The sequence below is a fragment of the Rhinichthys klamathensis genome, unplaced genomic scaffold (genome assembly GCF_029890125.1).
Source record: "Rhinichthys klamathensis goyatoka isolate OS25496 unplaced genomic scaffold, OSU_Roscu_1.1 h1tg000249l_1, whole genome shotgun sequence".
NCBI classification, from domain to species: domain Eukaryota; kingdom Metazoa; phylum Chordata; class Actinopteri; order Cypriniformes; family Leuciscidae; genus Rhinichthys; species Rhinichthys klamathensis.
Window position 1 is genome coordinate 1,961,497 of NW_026606771.1, and position 22,688 is coordinate 1,984,184.

The window sequence follows — 22,688 nt, forward strand, 5'->3', positions numbered from 1 at the left end:
TTCCTGGTATTCTGCCTTTTGTTCATCATAAAATGTAGAAAATCAGTTCATAAACTCAGTACAAAGTCATGATAGGGGTAATGTAAAACATTTAAAAAATATATTCTGGTCAAGTTTGAGTAAATAAGTTTCACCATTTATTAAACAAAATAAATGAAATGGAAGATCAAAAATGCGCACCCTGTTTGGGACAGATATAGTTCGTTTATTTCACTTGTTCACAACATTGCAGGGAAAGGACATCTCCAATGTTTTGTCTAATGGTGTGTTTGAAAGTGTTGTTAGGAATATATGTGACCATACCAAAGGAACAGCCCATCAGAGATATTGTTTTTAAACAACCACATTTGCATGAAGAACCAAACACCATGTTTAGAAATGGCTAGAACGATCTGTACTGTTAACCTGATTAACCTGTACTGTTAATCAGAACCTGTCGAAATAATATCAACTGATCCATATAGCGATAAGTATTGGTTTTCTGTTTCCTATAAAGCTGGATCAGTTTCTATGCCTTTGGAAGTGTGGAGAACTCGTCAACTTCAAATTTGACCCCTGGTCTTCATTTCACATATTGGTCTCTCTTTTTGGGGTCAAGTTCCATCATGCCATCAAATGTGTCGGCAGAGATGTGGAGGCTGATGGCACTGTATGGTGGGTCACTATTTATACTGGCACTGAGAGTTATAATGGTTTTGGGCCCCAGTTGCAGGATATGGGAGGATGAGAATGGTGGCGGCCAGACTGAAGCTGTACCACTGGAGATGGTGGAAATAAACACTGTTGGAAATAATGTCAGAAATCATTCTGAAAAACTTAAATTTCCCCCAAATAAAGCTCTAATTGCAACCTGAAGCAAAATCAACAAACAAACCACAGATTACAAACTAACGTTTTTTTTTCAGCCATTTTATCATCTGTCTGATCACTTAGAAGAATTTGGGGTGGAATCAGCAAAACTGATCAATTTAAAGACCAAAAGTCTTTCGTGAAAAACTAATGTTTTTCTTTTTAATGGTTATTGAAAATTGGTGTCCTTTAAAAAAAAAAAAACACTTCCGAGTACAACACATATTGCAATCAATTTAACAGTTTGAAAGTGTGAAAACACTCTTCCAATGGCACAAACCTGTACAGATCTCAAGATTCATCAATAAATTAAAGGCAAAATTCTAGTCCTAATTTTCAAAATGGGGATTAAAAGTAAAACTGTAAGACTATATTCTCTATCAAATAACAATTTCATTATACCAGAGTCATACTACAAATGTAGCCTTTGTTACGGTAGTTTGTAGCCTGGTAACTTCACTGCATTTATTAGGATGCTGTACATGTAATTACACTTGATGCAGGTTTTAGTCTTCAGAAAGCAGCCTGTGAAAGTGGTCAGTTCTCTTCTTTAAGACATTTCTGAAGTCATCCTGAAAACACAATCAAAAAACAAGTTAATCATTACTAAAAAATTTTTTTTTTCTATTACAGCAAGTGTTTCGAACAAAATATAATATAAATTAATTTATTTTCAATTTTGTCCCAAAACCTGCCCCATCCTTCAATAACAGCCTTACTATAAATATTCATAAAATCCATGCTGAATTGTAGTACCCGTTTGGACCCACCACTAGTTTCTAAGGATGCAGGTGCTTCACACAGCCAGAAACAGCACACGGTGTGACTTTCCCATATTTGACTCTACTGTTAGTTAGTGTTCAGGAACTAGCATGTAGCCTGCTTCCTCTGCATTATTTTACTATGACTGTTTCTGTATAATCAAGAGAAAACACTCCCTGCTCTAGATTGAATACCTTTTGTAACTCTAATAAGGATTAATCTTTAAATTATACAGTTAAATCTGCAATGTTATTTTACAATTTCTGTACCTGAAAACTTATGTTAGACCTACTGAAAAGCACTGTTTATTTTATTTGTATCTTTGCTCTATTGTATTTTTTTGTGCTGTTGCTTGTAGTTAGATTATTCGTTCTTATTTTCTTCATTTTTTATTTGACAGTAGTCCTTTTTTCCCTGAACACAGCACATACCGAATCATACCGAAACCGTGACCCTAATACCTAGATATAAACCGAACCGTGAGAAATTTGAACCGTTGCACCCCTACATACCAAATAGATGTTGCTGCTGTGTAAATGTAGGTGATCATACCATGAAACTCCAACAACTTAAAGGGTTAGTTAACCCAAAAATGAAAATTCTGTCAGTAATTACTCTCCCTCATGTTGTTCCATCCCCGTAAGACTTTCCTTCATCTTCGGAACACAAATTAAGATATTTTTGATTAAATCTGAGAGCTAGATCTCTCCTCCATAGGCTTCTATTGTAATTGATATTTGCCGGCCCAGAAAGTTATGAAAGACATCGTTAAAATAGTCCGAGTGACTACAGTGACTCAACCATAAGTTTATCAAGTGACGAGAATACTTTTTGTGCGCAAAACAAAAATAACCTCTTTATTCAACTATTCATTTTCTTCTGTGTGGGCCTCTGACGCGAGTTCATCTAGTGCAGGAGTTCTCAAACATTTTGGAGCCAGGGACCCCTTACAGGGGAAAAAAATGTCCAAGGACCCCCCTCATATTTATAACAGTGAAGATTAAGCACAAAGTTAATGTGTGAGCGGCTAATGAAATATTTTTGCACAAATGGTCTCCACCAGGGTCCTATGCAGGGATTTCTAAATAGCCTACTGAGGTCCCAAAAGTGATCTTGCTAGGGATCACTTGGGATCACTTAGGATCCCCCCCCCGGAGGAATTTTTGATGTTCTTGATCTACACATGTGCATTTTAAGGTGTTTTAAGGCCCCAAAATTGGTTAACTATAGCTTTAGAAGCATGTCAGTGGGGAGTGGCATACATTATTTTGTCAAGATGACAGTTTAAATTTTACAATGAATGATCCACATACAAAATGGAAATGCAGAATGCATATGATTATTGTTCACATGTAGGCTATATCAAAACACAATCACATATTCCAAACAGGAATGGCCTTAAATGAGAAAGGTTTCCAGGATTAGGCCTATTCTGCACACAAATATAGCCTAGCTTATACAATACAATAATAATGGCAATATGTTTAATAGGTGCGTGTGTTGTTAAATTGAGCTTATATCCACTGTAGTTAGCTATAAAACATACAGTATATCTGTGTTAAATAGGAATCCATAATGTTAATCTCATGGGCACAGTATGCTTCTCTTGACCTGTAGCTATTTCCTTTCCCAAAGCTGAGCTTTGATTGATACTTTGCAAACTGATTGTTTCAGTCGTTCGTTTAAAACTTCTATCTAAAACAGCTGTTTAGTTTAGCAATTTAGGCCTACATCTTATCTCGCACTTTATGACCGTTAACTGAAGCGTCGTGCGGGAAATCGTGCTCGGCTTGCAGCTTCTGTGAACATAAGCCCCGCCTACTTTGAATTCATCTCCGACTCAAACATTTTGACATTGACGAGCTGTTGTTGTTAGTCTGCTGAAGCAGCTCAGACGAGAAGGTCAGTTATCATCGCGATGTACAATACCCTTGCAGCACCAAATTAAGTTAATATTAGGCAATTATTTCACAACTTTTATTATTATATACACAGAAAAATTACAGAGGTCCGGACCTCGGGGACCTCAATTGTGGGTACGGCCCTGTCCCCTGTCCCTTCCTTTGTGTGGAAACAAAGGAATACTCTTGTCTTATCTGTATGACCATAAATAAGAGTACACCATTCAAAACGGTAAAGTGTCCATTTTTTATTTGTGTATAGGCTACATTATAAATGACTACAAAATATCATACCTTTTAAAAATAAAGAAAACAACCGGATGCGGGTTCATGCCGTCTCTGTCTCCTTTCTGGCGAAAATCAACCAAAAATCAACCAAAACACAGCGAAGAGTCTACTTGACGCACAGACATAATAAATACAGATAGATTATCTATTTATAGAAACCTTTAAGTGTCTACTTTGTATTATTTGACGTTAAATGCATTATAAAAGTCACTTTGGAATAAATAGCATGTTTTCAGATGATAAAGAAAACACGACTTATAGTCCGGAAAAAACGGTAGGCTGTTATAAATTATTTTGCGGACCCCACTTTGAGAACCACTGATCTAGTGTAACAGCGCAGTGCTTCTGGGCTGTACGTCAGAATGTAGGCTCACTATTGGCCGACGCTGGTCATGTGTGTGATGATGGCCACTTGATAAACTTATGGTTGAGCCACTGTAGTCATTTGGACTATTTTAACGATGTCTTTAATAACTTTCTGGGCCGGCAAGTTTCAATTACAATAGAAGCCTATGGAGGAGAGAGAGACAGCTCTCAGATTAAATAAAAAATATTTTAATTTGTACTCCGAAGGTGAATAAGTCTTACAGGGTTGGAACAACATGAGGGTGAGTAATCACTGACAGAATTTTCTTTTTTGGGTGAACTATCCCTTTAAGATTCAATAAGTGGCCTTTTTAAACAGGGTAGGAAATTTGGAGTTCTGAAAATTGCAGTATGTTTTATGCTATCTACTCTTAATTCAATAGTTTAAGGAACACTCACCGCATGCACTAGTTTCTCCATGTATGGAATGAGCTTTTGCAGCTCACGGTCCTCTTGATCTCCAATCCAGCTCTTTATGGGAATCATATTCATCAGCTAGAAAAAACAAACACACATCCAATAAGAACATGTCACTGATATACTGGTTAGACCTAGAGCTGCACTATTCTGGATAAATTGAGAATCACCCTTTTGTTTATTTCATGTTTTTTTTTCCCATGTTATAGAGCCACTAGCCATGTTTCCATTCACTTGTCAATCGAATTATCTGAAGTTCGGTAAAAAACCTCATGCGAATAAAGCTGGTGAAAGTGTGTTTCCATCAAACGGCTTTAAAGCGGATAAAAACCTGTGCGTAATGATGTCACATGCTGTTTTGCGATCAAATTGGTATATCGAATTGATTTGAGACATGTTAAGGTGTTTCCATTCATTTTCTCACCGAATTCCACAACATGCAAGCCAACATTTGCGAACAAAGTTTTACTAGGCAAAATGGATCGCACCATAATAACGTTTCCATCCACGTTTATCGCATAAGCCGTATATCGATCAAGATAAAATCCGATGAGGCCGATCGTATTTCATTTGAGTCGATATTCATTAAATTCAATCGAATTTTACTGTTTCCATAAGGCATTTTTCATTTGATATCACTTAATGCGGATAAAAACGTGTGGATGGAAACATAGCTACTGAGTGGCTAGTCACCGCATGCTTTTCACACGACCACAGAATGTGCTCTTACATACGTGTGCCGAGTTTGGTGAAAATATCTCATTCCGTTCACGAGTTATAGCCATTTTAGTAAAAGTGGCTCCTCCCACTTTTAATGTTTTGGCAGCCCTTAGAGACCATGAATCGAAATTGTACCCTTTTTTTATAACGATTGACAATCAGACTGTTCTCAGTCAGAGAATCTTGCTGCACTGGTTTGGTTCCGATTGGGCCAAAAACCTAGGACTAGTTCGCAAGAGTAGGCTTTTAAAAAAATCCAAAAATTTCACCTAGGAAATTGTAACAATTACTAATAGGGTTTCAGCGCTACGTGCTTGAACCCCTATAAATCGGTTGAAACTGCCCTTATGTCTGTGGTCTCCGACAGTTTTAAAATCAGTTAAGATTTGATAATTGTCTAGTGTGTCCCAGGCCTTAGACATCAGTCTTTATATCCGAACTATAAACTTTTATCCCAGTACTTCTGTGATAATTTGAATTATTGTAAGACAGAAATAGTAATACTGTGTGGTTGAAAAGACTGTTTGTGAAGTGGTTTCATACCTAAACATGACAACTGCTCTCTCTGGGTCAGTGGCAGTGTGAACACAGATTTGAATGTGGGTATATAGCCGAATAGTTGTCATTTAGGAATAAAACCACGTGGGGGTTTGAATCGAGATCGCATTCTTTTAACAATTAATCGTGCAGCTCTAGTTAGACCTGATGTTTAACAAACACATTCACAGAGAAAAGACTCCTGCACACTAGATGATAAAGGCAAACATACGTGGTATGGGAAGGTGTGGGGGGCGTTGTCCAGGATGACAGTCTTTGACAAGTCTCTCTCCAGAACAGTCAAGTCTTTAATGTAGTGTCCAAGCACACAGGCACAATCATCCTGATACAAACGATGTCTTAAAAATCAGAAAAACACAGAATTACATTATCATGCTTCCTTCAAGGTAAATGAGTTGTGAGTTATGAGACAGGTTTCCCCAGATACTGGCTGGGAACCATCTCCAGGACGATTTTGGGCATATGGAAGTGTAAAATGTCTCACCTAAAGAGCTTTTTATTAGGGTCCAATATATCTACGATCTTCTCTGCATATTCCTTTTTTGCAGAGGTGTAAACAAACATCTGGAACAGAAAAAGACAGAACAGATTTATTAATAGATTTTCTCACTGGTGACAATTAAAGCCAGCCACAACACAAATGTTTGAACAGATAAATCAGATTGATTTTTTTTTTGCCAGAGTAGACTAATGTGTAAAAAAAAAACAGCACATGGACTGAATGAAAATCACTTTCTGACAGTAGGTGGCGCTTATGGAAAAGCACCCAATAGGGTTCCTATGAAGTTTGGAAAAGTATGCAATTTGATTGAAGTAATTTTCAGGTCAGGATAAGCATGAAAAAAATTAATTCAGTTTTCTAAAATACAAAATTAAGAATTTCAAAAAATATATTTGTAATACAAGCAAAGTGTTTTTATGGCAAAAGCTTAGCGATCGTTTAATGATTGTCGAACACGATTGAGTGAATTCAAGGTCCACATTTATGCAAAACTATTTGTATTTACCATAAATGAGCCTCTTTTGAACTACACTAAATTAATGTTTACTCAATTGTCACTCAAACCAGCAACAGATAAAGCAGCAAACAATCATTAACTCAGACTGTGCTTCGCTGATACTGTAAACCACAATTACAGTATTAGACCGATGTGTCAGAGGTGAATATATGCAGGTTATAAAGCATTTTAAGTTTCTTCTCATCATGCAAGTGCATGTTATCACTTCGAGAAAACCAATAAAAAATACCCAGAAAATAATGAATTATAATGCTAAAAATAATGCTGTATGAACCATTATACTAACTATGGTCTGAAAGTTAGGGTTAGGGTTTGAAGTTTTGAGTCTAGAAAAGTATTTTGAAACAGAAAATGTGTAGGAACCCTGATGCTATGTAACTGCATTTCTGGCAGTTATTTCGTTATTTTGTATTCAGTGCAGTGTTTATCAAAGAATTGTATGTTTTTTTTTTTTTATGCAACAAAAGCAGCTTTGGGCTTGTGACCAAAATGCATATCTTATTGGTTGGCCAGCTTTATTCACAAAGAGATTAGAAAAAAAAAATTGTCACAGTAACATCATGCAAATGTCGGTACAGGGCTGAATAGAAGAATTAACAGCTGTTAATTCAAATTTAATTGAACCAAATTCTAGCACCGGACATTCGTCTTGGTGTGAATAGTCGGTCAGTGTTTCAAAAAATCATCCCAGACACCCTGTCAGTCTTCACAATGTTTACCTCAAAATGTTTGGTCATGGCTTGTAGAAACTCTCTCACATATGGTCGGAGGATCACGTAGACCTGTGAAAGAATGTTTAGTTAATGGCATCACACTTCAAGAACAGCAGAATTCAAAAACTTTTTCATGACAGTCAGAGGATGTTAACCATTATTCCGAGAAATGCATGCATTGACACTTTTCCACTGCATGGTACGACTTGGCTCGGCACTACTCTGCTCGCTTTACTTTGAAAATTGTGCAGTGTGTACTCGGCATAAAACTGAGCCAAAGTAGTCAGGTCACTTTTCTTTTCACACTGCACTGCATTCAGTTGCTGCTGTGTTCACACTGAACGATGGATTGGCAACGGGGGGTTTCACACTGCATGACTTCACAAAAGAAAGAATCACCGACAACTTCTGTCTGGTCCACAAAATGCGTTTCACAACCAAACACACGCAAGTGATAAGGAAATAACGCAAGATCACGCGTAGGGCTGGACCCGAATATCCGAATATTCATTGGGTGGGTTGGTATTCGATTTGAAAATGTGACATTCGAATATTTGTCTTTTTTTTTTTTTTAACACCTGGCATCCCCCTCAAAAACGGTTCTCATTCGCACTTGAATATGTTTTACACTATAAAATCTGGTGAAATATAATAATTAACATATAACTTCGTTATAGCTATTTAATAAATATATTTGCTTCTTCTTGGACTACTAAAAGTGTTCCTGCAACGGGAGTATTCTCTGGCTAGAGCGCAGAACAGCTGAGTTTGTATGGACAGAAGTGCATGCCTAAGCTTGTATTTGAGTTAAGCTGCGTTGCTTTGACATTGTGGAAAATAGAAACAAAATGTATTATCCTTTTTTACCCGTTAATATCAATCTAAATTAATCTACTGCGAAATATAGGAGACTGAGATTTTACTGGGACGTCACGTCATAATTTCGTTTTTATTTATTTAAATTTCGTTTTTATTTATTTAAATTTCGTTTTTAATTTATTTAAATTTCGTTTTTTTTTAGTTTATTTAAATTTAGTTATTTATTTAAATCTACCCTACTTTGTCAGTGAGAAAAATATTATAAGACTATACCTTATTAAAAATATTGCTTAAGTTAAAAGACCTGTGTGTGTGTGTGTTTATATCACTAGTGCAGTGTCCATTCTTGGAGCATATAAGCTCTGCTCGCGTGAGGCGCGCCGCTTCTTTATTTAAATCTACCCTACTTTGTCAGTAACTTGTTAGTGAGAAAAATATTAGACTACCTTATTAAAAATATTGCTTAAGTTAACAGACCTGTGTGTGTGTGTGTTTTATATATAGTGCAGTGTCCATTCTCGGAGCATATAAGCTCTGCTCGCGTGAGGCGCGCTGCTTCCCGCTCGCGCTGTTCTGTAGTTTATTGAAAGTTTATTAATTCTGAACGTGTCGCGTCTTGCCTGTCTATCTATATTGCAGCAATTACGACACTGCAGTCCCTTGCGAAGTCGTTTGGATGAACGGTTCTCGAAATAATCAAAATGCAAACGGACAGACAGACAGACAGACATAGCCTATAGAGATTCCGAAGCTTCGAATATTCGATGTTCATTACTACCGAACCTTCGAAGCTCAAAAAATGGTTTTAGGACAAGCCCTAATCACGTGTGATACTGAAATTGTTATTAAAAATGATAGCCCACAAGAAGCTTGAGCTCCAAATTGTCTGTGCGCTGATTTGCAGCGAAAAGGAGAAGAAGAAAAAAAAAACAGATTATGCAGGAGGAAATGGTTGGGAAGACGAGGGGAGCAAAGATAGTGTTAAAGGTTAACAATAGAGGCCAAACTATTAGCCTAAATTCAGTTGCTATTTATTTTTTAGATATAATAATCAACACTCAAATAACAAATTGTACGCAAACTTTTTGCATTAACTTCTAAATTGAATTATTTGTTTTTACCACAATTCGTTGTTGAAATATGGTATCATTTTCATGACAAATATTTTAAACATACATTAAATAATCAAGACATCACTAACAGGTTAAGTAAAATATAATGAATATATAGGCTAATATAAACACTACTATTGAAACACTGATTGAGTGATTACACGATATAACACGTTTCAGTAAGTTGTACTGCATCTTTCAACACACCTTCAGATGTTCATTCATGTTAATTAAGAAGAGATGATCGCATTCACTCGACCTCCGCGCTGCTACTTAAACTGAGGCACCTATATAGTGATCTGTCACGCCACATTAAAGAGCGTCAAAACAGCATTTAGCTACTGTTTGAATTTTGTGATAAAATGGACATAATTTGAAAAATGACACTTTGTTGCTTATCGAAAGTAACAAAACCTGGAGCTTATTGCGATCATTGGCGGTAAGGATACAATGCTGTATTCAAATAAGTGTACCGTTACACCCCTAAATTACTATTTAATCAAATGTCAAAGAAGAAAAATGAGTTTTGTGACATAAGGTAAAGTGAGGTCAACCTCAACATTGGGCTAGGGCTGGGAGGGGGCGCGTTCGGTGCACCATGAGAGCATCGCGATATGTACCGTGGGTGGTGTATCAGTTTTTCGGTTCGGTTTGAATATCGTTACACACCCTACTCGGTTTGCTTTTCCACTGCAGTTTTGTACCGCTTCATAGTGGTTAGGATTATAGACTGATCTTTAAAGCTGCACCGCCACCTCATCTACTGACCACAATACAGTCCTTTCTTTTTTTAAGTTGTGTGCGACGGTCGTTTAAAGCAAGTCGTTTAAAAAAGTCGTGCAAACAAATCCAATGGCTGGTAGTGACGATTCTCTGACCGATCAGTAGGTGGTGTAACAATATATTGCAATACAAAAATGCTATCATATGTTATGTTATACATAAACAATATGTATCGTGGATAGTGACAATATGTATTGTGTATAGTTCACCCAAAATGAAAATTACTGTGTGTGAAAAAATTCACGTTTATTATAGTTTTAGTGTCAGTACTACATTAAACTACTATATATAAAGTTGAATATAATGTATAATAATGCAATGGGGGAATATTTGTGGGTCCTGATGATGTCAAATGTCTTATTTTACAAGTAAAAAGTGGCCTACATTATTTTAAATATATATACTCAGTGAAAGAGTGCAAGAATATTCGTCTAAAATAATTCTGTTTTCAGCTTCAGAATCATGTATATTTTTATTTTGATGTCACTATTGTCCTGTGCATTGGGTTACCAGCACCAAGTCCAAGCCTATTCATTTACACACCCAATGTAAAACCAAATTTTGATTTAAACGAATTAATCAACAGTACATTTTCTGTTAACCTTTTACCATATGTCTTGGTGTATCGCAATAATATCATATCGTGGGTTCAGTATTGTGGTATCAAATCGTGATTTGAGGGTATCGTTACACCCCCAGTGATCAGCAGCGTTTACACATCACATTTCAGTATCGGTACAGCTCGCTTGAAACCTCAACCGAGGTACTAGTGGAAAACCCCCCAAAAGTGAGCCGTTACCACGCAGTGGAAAAGCGACATGTGAGAAGCTTAAATTATTTACAATTTGATTTGAACAAACCCTTTCACACGTAAATTTTAAATATATTATGTCCGAGTACATGTGAGATTCCATGGCGATGCATCAAGCTTGTCACGTTACACCACAGCCCAAAAAGCACTGTGTGACAGATGTATCGGTTTTATTTAATTTGTCCTTTTTATTAAAAAAATTCACAAACTTGTTAACTATATTGTGAAATATCTGCTATTCCTATTCTCAAATACATGCAAATAAATGTATTTTGTTGTGAATTGCTGTGAATAAAGCAATTATGTTTGAAAGGATCATTATTGCCGTTTCTATCGACATCAGTGTATTTAACAAAGCATAAATGTTTTTTGTTTATTTAAATGTCTGAAATCTAAAATAAACATTATGTGGATGAAAACACTCAATATATGACTATATATAAATAGTTATATGATTCAAATTTGCGTTCACGTTTTGGCTAGGCCTGATCGAGAGATGGACATGGTCAGAGCCAGCCAAAGCTGGCAAAGCAAATTTTTATTTAGCAGTTCATCATGTAACACATCGAACGTTCTCATCACTCCGTTGTGATTGTACATGTCATAGGGTTAATTCAAATTTCACCAACCTTGTACTTGTGATCTTGAAAGTGGGTACTGAAGGTGTATTCTGCGTCAGCAATCACATTGAGTGAACTGAACACGAGTGTTTCATCCTAGAATGGTACAAAAATAAAATCCAAAGAGTCAAACCAGTCACTTCTAAACCTCAATCAAATCAGTGCACTAGTCAGCTTTTCATTTACCTATGGCTCAGGGTTTCCGTTGTCCGGTAATTACCGTACATTTGCCGGGAAAAAAAATGTAAATGTCCGACAAAATTAAATCTCTCCGGTCAAATTGTCCGATTAAAATTGCATTATAATCCCGCCCCCCAACACAATATGAATTTGAGAATAAGCCTAAAATGTATAAAGCAAAAATACACCGACCTTTGGCTATGTTATAAAGGAACAGGCTCTACCGTTTGAAAGTTATTAAACAACATCGCATGCTGCATTTCAAATAAAGCGCACGCCTAAAATGGCTGTAATATAGACCTAAACAACTAACAATAGCTTGTTTTCATATGACGTCACGCCACTGCGTTGCCATGGCGCGAAATGCAAATGGAGGGCAGGAAGTGATTTGCTGTATTTAGAAAGCACTATAACAAACTCAAAATGCCTATGTTTTGCGTCGTTTATGGTTACGTAAATCGATCAAACCACGATGAGTTTTTATCGTGTACCAAAAGTTGTTGTTCATAAGGGGGGAAAATGCAAGAAATTGACCGAAAAACTCCGGAAAAATGGCTTGCAAACCTACGTCTGCAGTCGGGAGGAGCCGAATGGGAAAATGCCCGTGTGTGCAGCGATCACTTCGTCAAAGGTGAGTTAATACAACTTAAGTGGCTATGTTTGTGTAACGTTTTCGAACTTTGTAAAGTCAAAGTATGTCTGTAAGACGAGGTAGTTGCTGATATCTACCGGCTCGATGGCTTTTCTCTTATCAAAACTGAATAGCCTATATGTTCATCAGTGGTTACAGCCTATATCAAGCAGGGACACGTTTGTGTGCATTTTATTTTGTGATTTCACCGGAATGAATAGAGAGTCTCGGCAACGGCGATAGATTGAAACGCGCGTCCGAGTGAAGATTGCGCAACTCGCGCAGCGAGTCGTCCATGCAACTGATAGCAGCGACACGAGCGCTCAGCTTGATTTCAAAAACAACAGATTTAAGCGCTAGATCTCTTATTTAATAGCGAACTAAATAAATAATCTGCTAGTTAAGTGGACATATTTAATTTATTTGTATTAGGTACATCCGTGCCTCAATGTTTAAAAAAGTGAATGTGTGTGAAACCATAGTAAAAAACAATTGGTGTTGATTGACGCCAATCGGACGTTCATGTTTTTTTCGTCTATTTGAAAATTAGGCTAATAATAACATGTTGCGTTCTATACGGCCTGATTATGTCATTTAAGTTACATAGCCTACCTCCAGTTTTCCTCAACTCGACTAATTAAGAGGCGATATTTGACCGGCATATCATCAAAATGTCCGTAGTGACCGGCACAATTTTTTTCTAGCGGAAACTCTGCTATGGCTCGGTTTACACCTGGTATTACAATGTGTTTTGGTCGATCGGATCACAAGTGGAAGACGCTAAATACAGATGTAAACGGGGTCTAAATGTTATGAGCTTGTCCACTTTCAGAGGTAGTCGAAAACGCATTTGAGCAGATTGCTTTCATAGTGTAGTCGCTCATAGACCCTCCCCTCGAACAAATCATGAAAGAAGTGGTTGAAAGTGGACAAAAGAGACGGATTAAAACACCAGGTGTAAACGAGTCTCCTTCGTCTACTTGTAATCCGATTGACCAAAACACATCTTAATACCAGGTGTAAACTAGGGCCTAGTTGTTGAAGCCTCTCTCTCAACAAGGGAGTGCTAATGATCCATCTGATTGAATTAATGGCCCTGCCATTAACCTCCAATAGTTTGGAATTATTCAGTCAATGAATTGCATGCTAATTCAATCAGTTCAGTGACATTTTAACTAAAATGTTGAGTTGACCAAAGTAATGATTTTGAGCTGGCTAGAGGGAAGATAACTTACCAAATCGAGCACAAGGGTAGCAGCAGGTGTGCTCCTCGTCTTGGGCGGAATGTCCCGCACTGCTGAGACGGGCCTGGACTGTTGTGAACGGTTCGGAATGTTCTTAATGAATGTGAAGCTGATACAAAAACAGTGACAACAATCAGATTAAACCACAGATGAATCACTTCAATCACTCTGAATTGTCCAAACCACAAAAACTCCTTTGTAGAAGAGACTCACGGGCTAAACACTTCCTCATTCTCCTCATCCTCTGAAAGAGGACTGGCAGCGCTGTAGCCAAACACACAGTGTTCAGGACTGAAGATGGGACTTGTGTTTGGATGCTCACCTATTAAAATAAAAAAACTACTGTTACACCAAATTAAATAACAAGGTATCTGGAAAGTCATTACTCGTTTAGTTTAAAAATACAGAGTACAGACAAAATGTTTCATAATAAAGGTCAGACACATCCAAAGAGTTTTGTACTGAATATAGATGTAATACAAATCCTATATTTATAAAAAAGAACAGTGAACATAAGTTTACAAGTGGTTAAATTAATAAAAAGAAATTATACTATTATCGAACATTCACTCAATATTATCTCATTTTTGACATAGGTGGCTTTGTCTGCACGGCGTATATTACTGCTCTTATGAGGACACTCGACAAAACGGACATTTTGGCATCATTGTGTGTCTGTTATTGTTCGTTCAAGCGCGAAAGAGAACCATTTTCTGGCGCGCTGTCTCTGCGTCTGGACATTCACAGGCAGTGCGTCTCATTCTTGTCGCTCTTGAATGGTTTAAAAGCATTTGCGTGAATAAGAGCGGGATCATATAATGTAACGCTACCCAAAGGATGATAAAAATTAAGGGATGCTGCGTTTTACGTTAAATACCCTATTTCAAAGCGTTAAACTGGACAAAAATGTATTGCATGCGTTAACGCGTTAAAAGTCAAAAGAGTAAGTCAAAAGAGACACAGTGCTGTGACAAAACATTGCATGTAAACAAATCTGCACAAAAACACAAAGTGAGCTTTAACAGCGGATGTCAAGCTGATGAGGGGAAGTAACTACACATAGTTAATTGCCATCTTCCTTTTACCGTCGATTTGTGGTTGTCAGACTGCATGAGATTTTAAGGCGTTGATTCCCATTGTAACGTTAACCAAATTAAATACCTTTTTACAAATGCTACAACACCTTGTTCATTTTGACCACCAACGGCTGCAACCATGTCCTAAATTGTTCGTCTTCCAGACACTTCTGCAAGAATTTGCACTTTCCATTTTTCTGCTCTAGTTTTATTCCTGTCCATCGCTGTACAAAATGCCCGCGTCACCTCCGCATCAAGGCAATTTTGCTCAGGCCGGAAGCAATTACCAAACTGGTTCCGTGTGTTTATCACACTAATGTACATATTTTGCGACAGCAAATACAAACTAGAATGTACATTTCCGGAAGAAAATTTGAGTGGTGCTTGAAGTGGCAAAACTCGGCACTCGGTTGCTAGGGTGTGGTTGCACAGTTACCATGGTGATATTTACAGACTGGTTTCCCCACCGAAACAAACGAGCCCACCTCCATGTCTGTACGATGTTCTGGTGCTGAGATATAGCTTATTCATGTGTTTGTACGGTTGCTAGGGTACTCTTTATGGGTACTAGGGTTTGCTTATACAGTTGATGGGTTGATATTTAAAGATCATTTAACTGTCTGAGTCAAAAAAGTCCAACTCTGTGTTTCTACAATGTTCTGGTGCTGAGATTTTGCTTGTTAATGTTGTTTAATGGTTGCTAGGGTCCTGTAACAGGTTGCTACGGCATGGCTATGATGTTGTTATGTCAGTACTTATTGGCTACTTCATAGGCAGAGTCAAATGAGCCCAACCCCAAGTCTCTCTGACCTTCTGATCCAAAGATATGATCTTACAAATTTTGTGCCAATGTTAAGCCTATGGGACTTTTTTCGGCATATTTTTCGCCCGCCGGACGAACATTGTACACCCGATCGCTTAGAAAAGACATAGCACACCTCTCCTCAATAAACTGGTCGATTTGACACCTCATTCATGGGTCTACGATAAACGGTGCGGGAGGAGTGGCGTGCCGAAGTTTAAGTATGAGCGATAACAATAGTGATGCCTTGCCTTTGGCAAGCACCACTAACTATTAATTATGAAGGCTATATTCAAATAAATTGATAATATAAAATTTTCTTAAAAACTACCTAAATTTTTAATGCCTGTAGAATTAAAATGTAACGCTTTTTAATGCCATTTAAGGCTAGCCTGGGTTTCCCCATACTGCCTTTGCGCAGCGCCATTTTATTCACACTGCTAGGTATTCTGGATACCATGGACCGAATTTTCGCCTCAGCGAGGGGACCAATCACAGAACGGGGAGGGAGCAGCAAGACTATGACGACGTCTATGCGACACACCGAAGCAGTTTGTTTATACCTATGGATCAAACATGGCAGCAGACGCGAAGTTACCTTTCGATGCAGCCTTACTATGCGTTCACACCGGACGCGAATAGCGCGTCGAATTCGCGTCTAGTTTGACGCTTGACCACTTTGTGTTAATTGGCGCGTCAAAAGTGAAACTGACGCGCTTAAAAAGAAAAGTTTGAAGCGAAATTTACGCGTGTCACGCGCGTCAGATTAGAAACCCGTTGGCGGCCATCTTTTTTATGTTGATCGAGCATTCATCGAGAGAGTCACCGCTCTGTATTTACTCTGAATACAGCATATATTCTGAATAAGAGAGCAGAACGGCGGCGTAGGAGTAATCGTCGCCGTAGTTTAACCCAGTGTGGCAAGTTTCACCATTTGCTCGCTCCAGGAGCTGCGCCTGGATGACGGCCGCTTTCAGCGGTACTTCCGCCTGTCCCGCGCCCAGCTTGATGACCTGTTGTCCCGCATCGGAGCGAGGATCACCCTCGCCCTCATCCACCTAATCTGTCATTTATTTTTGTTTTGATGATAAATGGAGCCAGCCTCCAAAAGTGATTAATCTGTCCTGTGATTTTTTTCTCTCTCTCACACAACACTGTCCAGACACGAACTTATATGTTGGTTGTCTTTACATTATAATAATATTTCATATAATCTAGATATGGAATAAATAGCATTCAATACAAAATGAATATGTCTCATATATTGAAATCAAGTTTTATGTGATAAAATATTTGCTTTGTTGTGCATTAGAACCACAGTCATATTACAAAATTTATTGAAGCATCCAGATACTTCACCACGTGACAGCAGCAAGCAGCTAAGCTCCTGATTGGTTAACGCGGCGCGAATTGACGCAGAAGTTCAGATTTTTCAACTCGGGCGGCAGACGCAAATTCGCGTCAAACGCGTGTATGCACAAATAGCACTAACTAAATCATTCGCGTATTCGCGTCTACCGCGCCGCGCTCTACGCCTCATTCGCGCCGCAGGAATTTTTTACGCGCGTAACGCGTCTTTGCATTGACTTAACATTGAAATCATTCGCGCCTGACGCGCTATTCGCGTCCGGTGTGAACGCACCATTAGATATTGTTCTAAGTAGTTTAGAACGCAAATAAATCTCTGACCCATCGTCTTCTTCCTCGTCTAATTTCTTTCGCTCTACATACGTCATCTGGTATAATTGAAACGATTGGCTATGAGGTACGTATAGGCGCATTTGATAGACATTCATAGCACCCAATAAACGGCTCTGGGCATTCGTAAACCACGGCTCAAATACGAGAAAATGAACATGTGGTTCCCAGACCCAAGTCTCAATGTCAATGAAACGTGGTCTGACGTTGGCCAAGCCTTAATTTTTGCTAAATCCATTAAATGACTTTTAAAGGGTTAGTTAACCCAAAAATAATTCTGTCAGTAATTACTCACCCTCATGTTGTTCCATCCCCGTAAGACTTTCGTTCATCTTTGGAACACAAATTAAGATATTTTTGATTAAATCTGAGAGCTGTCTCACTCCTCCATAGGCTTCTATTGTAATTGAAACTTCCCGGCCCAGAAAGATATTAAAGACATCGTTAACCCTTTGACGCGTACGATCACACCGGTGTGATCAGTCTTGGCTGGTCCCTGGAGCGTACGATCACACCGGTGTGATTAGAACGGTCAGTGCATCACGTGATCAACTGCTAAATTCAAACGTGCTTTCGCGCGTTGGCTGGCGCTGAGCCAGAGACAGACGCGCTCAGTGCTGTCATATATCACAACTATTGAGTATTTTAAACCACATAATGTTTATTTTAGGTTTCAGACATTTAAATACACATAAGTACTAGCAAAACAGTGATTTTGAATTAGTAAAATAGACACTGATGTCTATGGAAACGGCAACAATAATCATTTCCATTATAATAAGACAAAACGTTTTATTCATATCAGATACACATTGTGTAAGTAGCTTTACATTTTACCCTATTCTTCTCCTAGTTCACCGGCCACTTACTTTCATGTATTTCGTGAGAAACAACAGGTCCGATTCTCTGAACTGTGAAACAAACTAACATGGCGCCGCCCATCGTGCATACAGCTCAACTAATGCGATCGTTATAAATATGTTTAAACAACAAAACACATCCACTTGCACATATTTGACAATCGGAATATCAGTGTTTCATGCTGTAGCTAATACATTTGTGAATATTTTGAATAGAAAAGGAAAAAAGACATAAAAGCAGATCATCACTCATTCAGCTCTGTGTTGTGATTGCGCTGTGTCACGTGACAAGAAATGACGCGTCACCATGGAAACATTAAAGTGACAGGTTCTAAATAACGGTCGCCTTGAAAAACTCACGCTGGGGGGTCAGTTAGAATATTTTAAACTTACGTGTGAAAGGGTTAAAATAGTCTAAGTGACTACAGTGGATCAACCTTAAGTTTATCAAGCGACGAGAATACTTTTTGTGTGTTCCGAAGATGAACCAAAGTCTTACGGGGTTGGAACAACATGTGGAGAAGACTAAGGAGTTGATCATTGATTTTAGAAGAAAAAAAAGAAGTGATAGTACCAGTGATAATTAACGGTCAGAAAGTAGAGACTGTTCAGTCTTATAAATATCTTGGTGTCCATTTGGACAGTAAACTGAACTGGAAGAAGAATAGTGAGGCTGTTTTTAATAAGGCGCAATCAAGACTATTTTTTTGAGGAAGTTGAGTTCTAGTGGAGTAAGTAGGAAGCTTCTTTATGTTTTTTATCAGGGAATCGTAGCTAGTGTTTTGTAGGGGTGCAACGGATCAAAAAACTCACGGTTCGGATTGTTTCTCGGATCAGAGTCACGGATCGGATCATTTTTCGGATCAGCAAAGACGACACGACAAATAAACATAAGTTTTGTCTTTTTGTTTATTAACACTTTTAAATTATTAAATTAAAAAATCAACTTAAAGTGTACAAGGCATAATATCTTACTTTTAGAGATATTAGGGGGGTTGACTGGTTGACTTACCGAAACAGGCCAATCAGGATGCTCTCTGTCTTACATGCACACACACGCAAGGTCTCTCGCTCTCTCCCTCTCTGCCGTGCGCGCGCTACACGGTTTGGAGCACATATGTTCTGTCTCGCATGCGCGCTCTAGATTCCGGGAGATTTGAACTAATTTGCGGGTATCAGGGAGCCGCTATCAATATGCAGGATTTTTATAAGTCATTTTTTTTAGGCCAATTCAGCGCAACTCCGGACTGTCCGGCCAAAATCCGGACGTATGGCCACCCTACACACACCGTCACGGTTTTATCCACTAACCTCTTTACTTCATCATTATATTTGACAGGGAAGCCAAAATGCTCCCATACAGGGGATTTAAATGACGCAGGGCGTTCAAGCTCCTTCGTTCCTCCGCTCGCCATGACCACGCTGTGGAGTTGTGTGTGGACTGAACATGCGTACAATCTTTTTTTCTTTCATAAATCAATCCGCGGATCACGTGTGTGCCGAACCGAAGATATTGATCCGAACGGATCACGAATCAATGATGATCCGTGGCACCACTAGTGTTTTGTTTTATGCAGTGCTCTGTTGGGGATGTAGTATCACTGTAGATGATAAAAATAGTATTAATAAACTGATTAGAAAGGCTGGCTCGGTTATTGGCCTTAATACTGATTCACTTGAGGTTACTGCTGAACATGCAGGTTGGTTGAGTTCATGCCACATTTTTATTGGTTGACTCCACGCAGCATTTTATTACACCCATTTTTAAAAATCTGTTGCGTTGCGTGCAGTAATAGTTGTTTGCTATTCGAATCAACAAAGGAGTTAAAAAAATACGATGGAACGACGACGAGGTTCAGGCGTTAATAAGATGAAATCCAGGTCCAGGAAATCCATGTTTAGATTTAATACAATTATTGTGCACTCATGATTTTTCTAGAATAACTTTTGCCACTGAATTTTCCACTAATCTATTTTATAAGAGTGCTTTGTCATAGATTATGATCATATCATTTGTGCATTTGTTGTTTTTATGATGATGTTTAACACACAAAAGAGTAATTATCAGTTCAACACACAAAGGTATAGAAATTTATCACTGCGCTGATATCGGATCGGTTCTGAAAAAATGGAATCGGTGCATCCCTGTAATGCATGGCTGTCAGAAATGTAAGATATGATATATCTTATAGTTTCATGGTATCTGACTCGATTAAGTTATGTAACAGTTTAAATGCACTCACTGTCTCTTGGTGGTGTGAGAAAGTGAACTGCAGGAGAGTAGAGGCTCCGAGCAGCAGGATTCAATAAGGAATGCCTTTCCCGAAGGTGACGGACTGGAGTCTTGAAATCTGACTCTAAAAACACAGTGGTGAGCATGATTTCTTAATACAATATCATCATTAATAGACTCTTAAATATAACATTAATTTGTCAAACAAAATGGTGTACCTTTACTGTCAACAGTTGACAAAGCTTTTCTCCTCCTCCGTGGACGTTTGGCTGCTGTTGGGACGTCATCAGGATCCAGATTCGGGCAGTCTTGAAGAAGTTTTACTTCATCCTAAAGCAAGGATGAAAAAACAGCCAGTTAATAAATGGTACACATTTCATAATAATTTATAAAAAAAAAAACTTAAAATGTTTACCTTTGGATATCAAAATTACATAAATTATTAACAATCAATATACTTTAAGTTTGTGTTTTAATAAACAATAATAACTACATGATCCACGTGCTTCTTCGTCGATTATATACAGAGAAGCTGATTGGCCGAGACAAAACTTCCCATTCCAATTCAATAATACTGAAATCTTATTGGCTAACTTACACGGTGAGAACAGGCCCTGTCCATAAACACATCTGGGACAGCACTGAGAAACTTTAACCAGCAGCACACACAGACCATTATTCATATGAACTATAGCCTGTTCTGTATTTAATGTTTTGATGAAACATTATTATATTATCGTAGTTTAATTTCGGTCCGAAATCCGAATATCTCTTGCTTTAAATCAGTTAGCACCATGCTAAACCAGGCAAGTGCAGATCACTCATATTTAATGCGCAATCACATACTCAATCACACCAAACACACGTACGTTTTGTTGTTATCTTTTCGTAACTAGTGTTCAATACAGCCGGTACTGACCTGGTTCTTGACCAGTGGCGTCTGAGGGCTCGGGCTTTCCGGAGTGGCTCGACGGCGGCGGGACGGTGTCGGTGGGTTTTCATTTAAAATATTTCTCGAGCGAAGTCTCATTTTCCCCGCAGCCCTAATTAAACGATGTCGATCAACGGACCAAAACACTTTAAACACGCAGGAATAATGTAGTAGTTCAAGAGTTGCATTAACCTGCTTCGTCTCGCTGTTTCCAGACTGACTGACCTCAGTTTAAACTGATGAAAAAAACACAATCGAGCTTTAGCCAATCAGACCTCAAACTCAAAGGGGTAGGCGGAGCTACAAAGAACAACGGCGCAACGTGATGCGGAAGTCACATTGACAGGGCAAATCGGTTTCATTGCAAAAGTCATTTTTGGCTGCACAGGTTTCTGACAACTTCACGAAATACCTTTTAATGATATACATATTTTATTTAATGACATTTGCTAATGTTTCATAAAAATTAGAGATCTTAATGTGACATTTTTCTTCTTGAATTTTATGGCTAATAATGTTTTTAAAAATGTATCATCACTTACTCGAGTTACTAAAGAAGATATTTTGAAGAATATGGGTAACCAAACAGTTGATGGACCCCTTTGACTTAAAAAAAATACTATGTAAGTCAATGGGCTCCATCAACTGTTTGGTTACCGACGTTCTTCAAAATATATGCTTCTTATACGGTCTATGGCTATTATACCTGCAGAAGAAAGACCTTCATACAGGTTTGGAACAACTTGAGGGTGAATAAATGACGACAGAATTTGTATTTTTAGGTGAATTATCCCTTTAAATGTGGCCTTATGTCTCACACTGGATGCAAGAGGATTAAATATCCCTTTAAATAAACCTTAATTATCAGGGTACCACCATATTTAAATTTGGACAGGAATGAAAATAAGGCTGTGAGGTACTAAAAAATGCGTTCAATGGACTGTACTGTTGTTTAACACCATACATTGTTCATCTGAATTCAATATGGTGTCTAACCTGAAGGTTATAGGGTCAAAAAACAACACTCATTTAAAAAATGTGATTTGTTGAACAAAATTGACAATTATGGTTTTTATTCATTTTGAGGAATACTGAATCTGTTTCTGTGCAAATGAGATGAGCAAATGCATGTTCACATATTAACATGCATGTTAGTCTAGAACTAATAAGCATCATGTTCACACAGCGCACACAACTCCTCAGCACTTACTGATTTCTCTCAACATGGGGACAGAATAACTGTCCTGTCAGTCTATACATGGGAAAATAATACTTGCGTTACTAATTTGAGAAAG

General features: G+C 38.1%; 1 protein-coding gene across 1 annotated transcript; it reads right to left on the bottom strand.

Moving 5' to 3' along the window:
• Positions 1-1,300: 1,300 nt before the first annotated feature.
• Positions 1,301-21,650, bottom strand: ctdspl3 (CTD (carboxy-terminal domain, RNA polymerase II, polypeptide A) small phosphatase like 3). Its single transcript, XM_056266525.1, has 11 exons — positions 21,382-21,650; positions 20,681-20,792; positions 20,473-20,586; positions 14,007-14,115; positions 13,785-13,902; positions 11,748-11,834; positions 7,600-7,662; positions 6,346-6,425; positions 6,073-6,199; positions 4,566-4,661; positions 1,301-1,421 (listed from the first exon to the last, which is right to left on the bottom strand). Exons 1-11 carry the CDS (start codon positions 21,490-21,492, stop codon positions 1,356-1,358), a joined length of 1,083 nt encoding a protein of 360 aa, XP_056122500.1. The 5' UTR covers positions 21,493-21,650; the 3' UTR covers positions 1,301-1,355.
• Between the last annotated feature and the right edge of the window lie 1,038 nt (positions 21,651-22,688).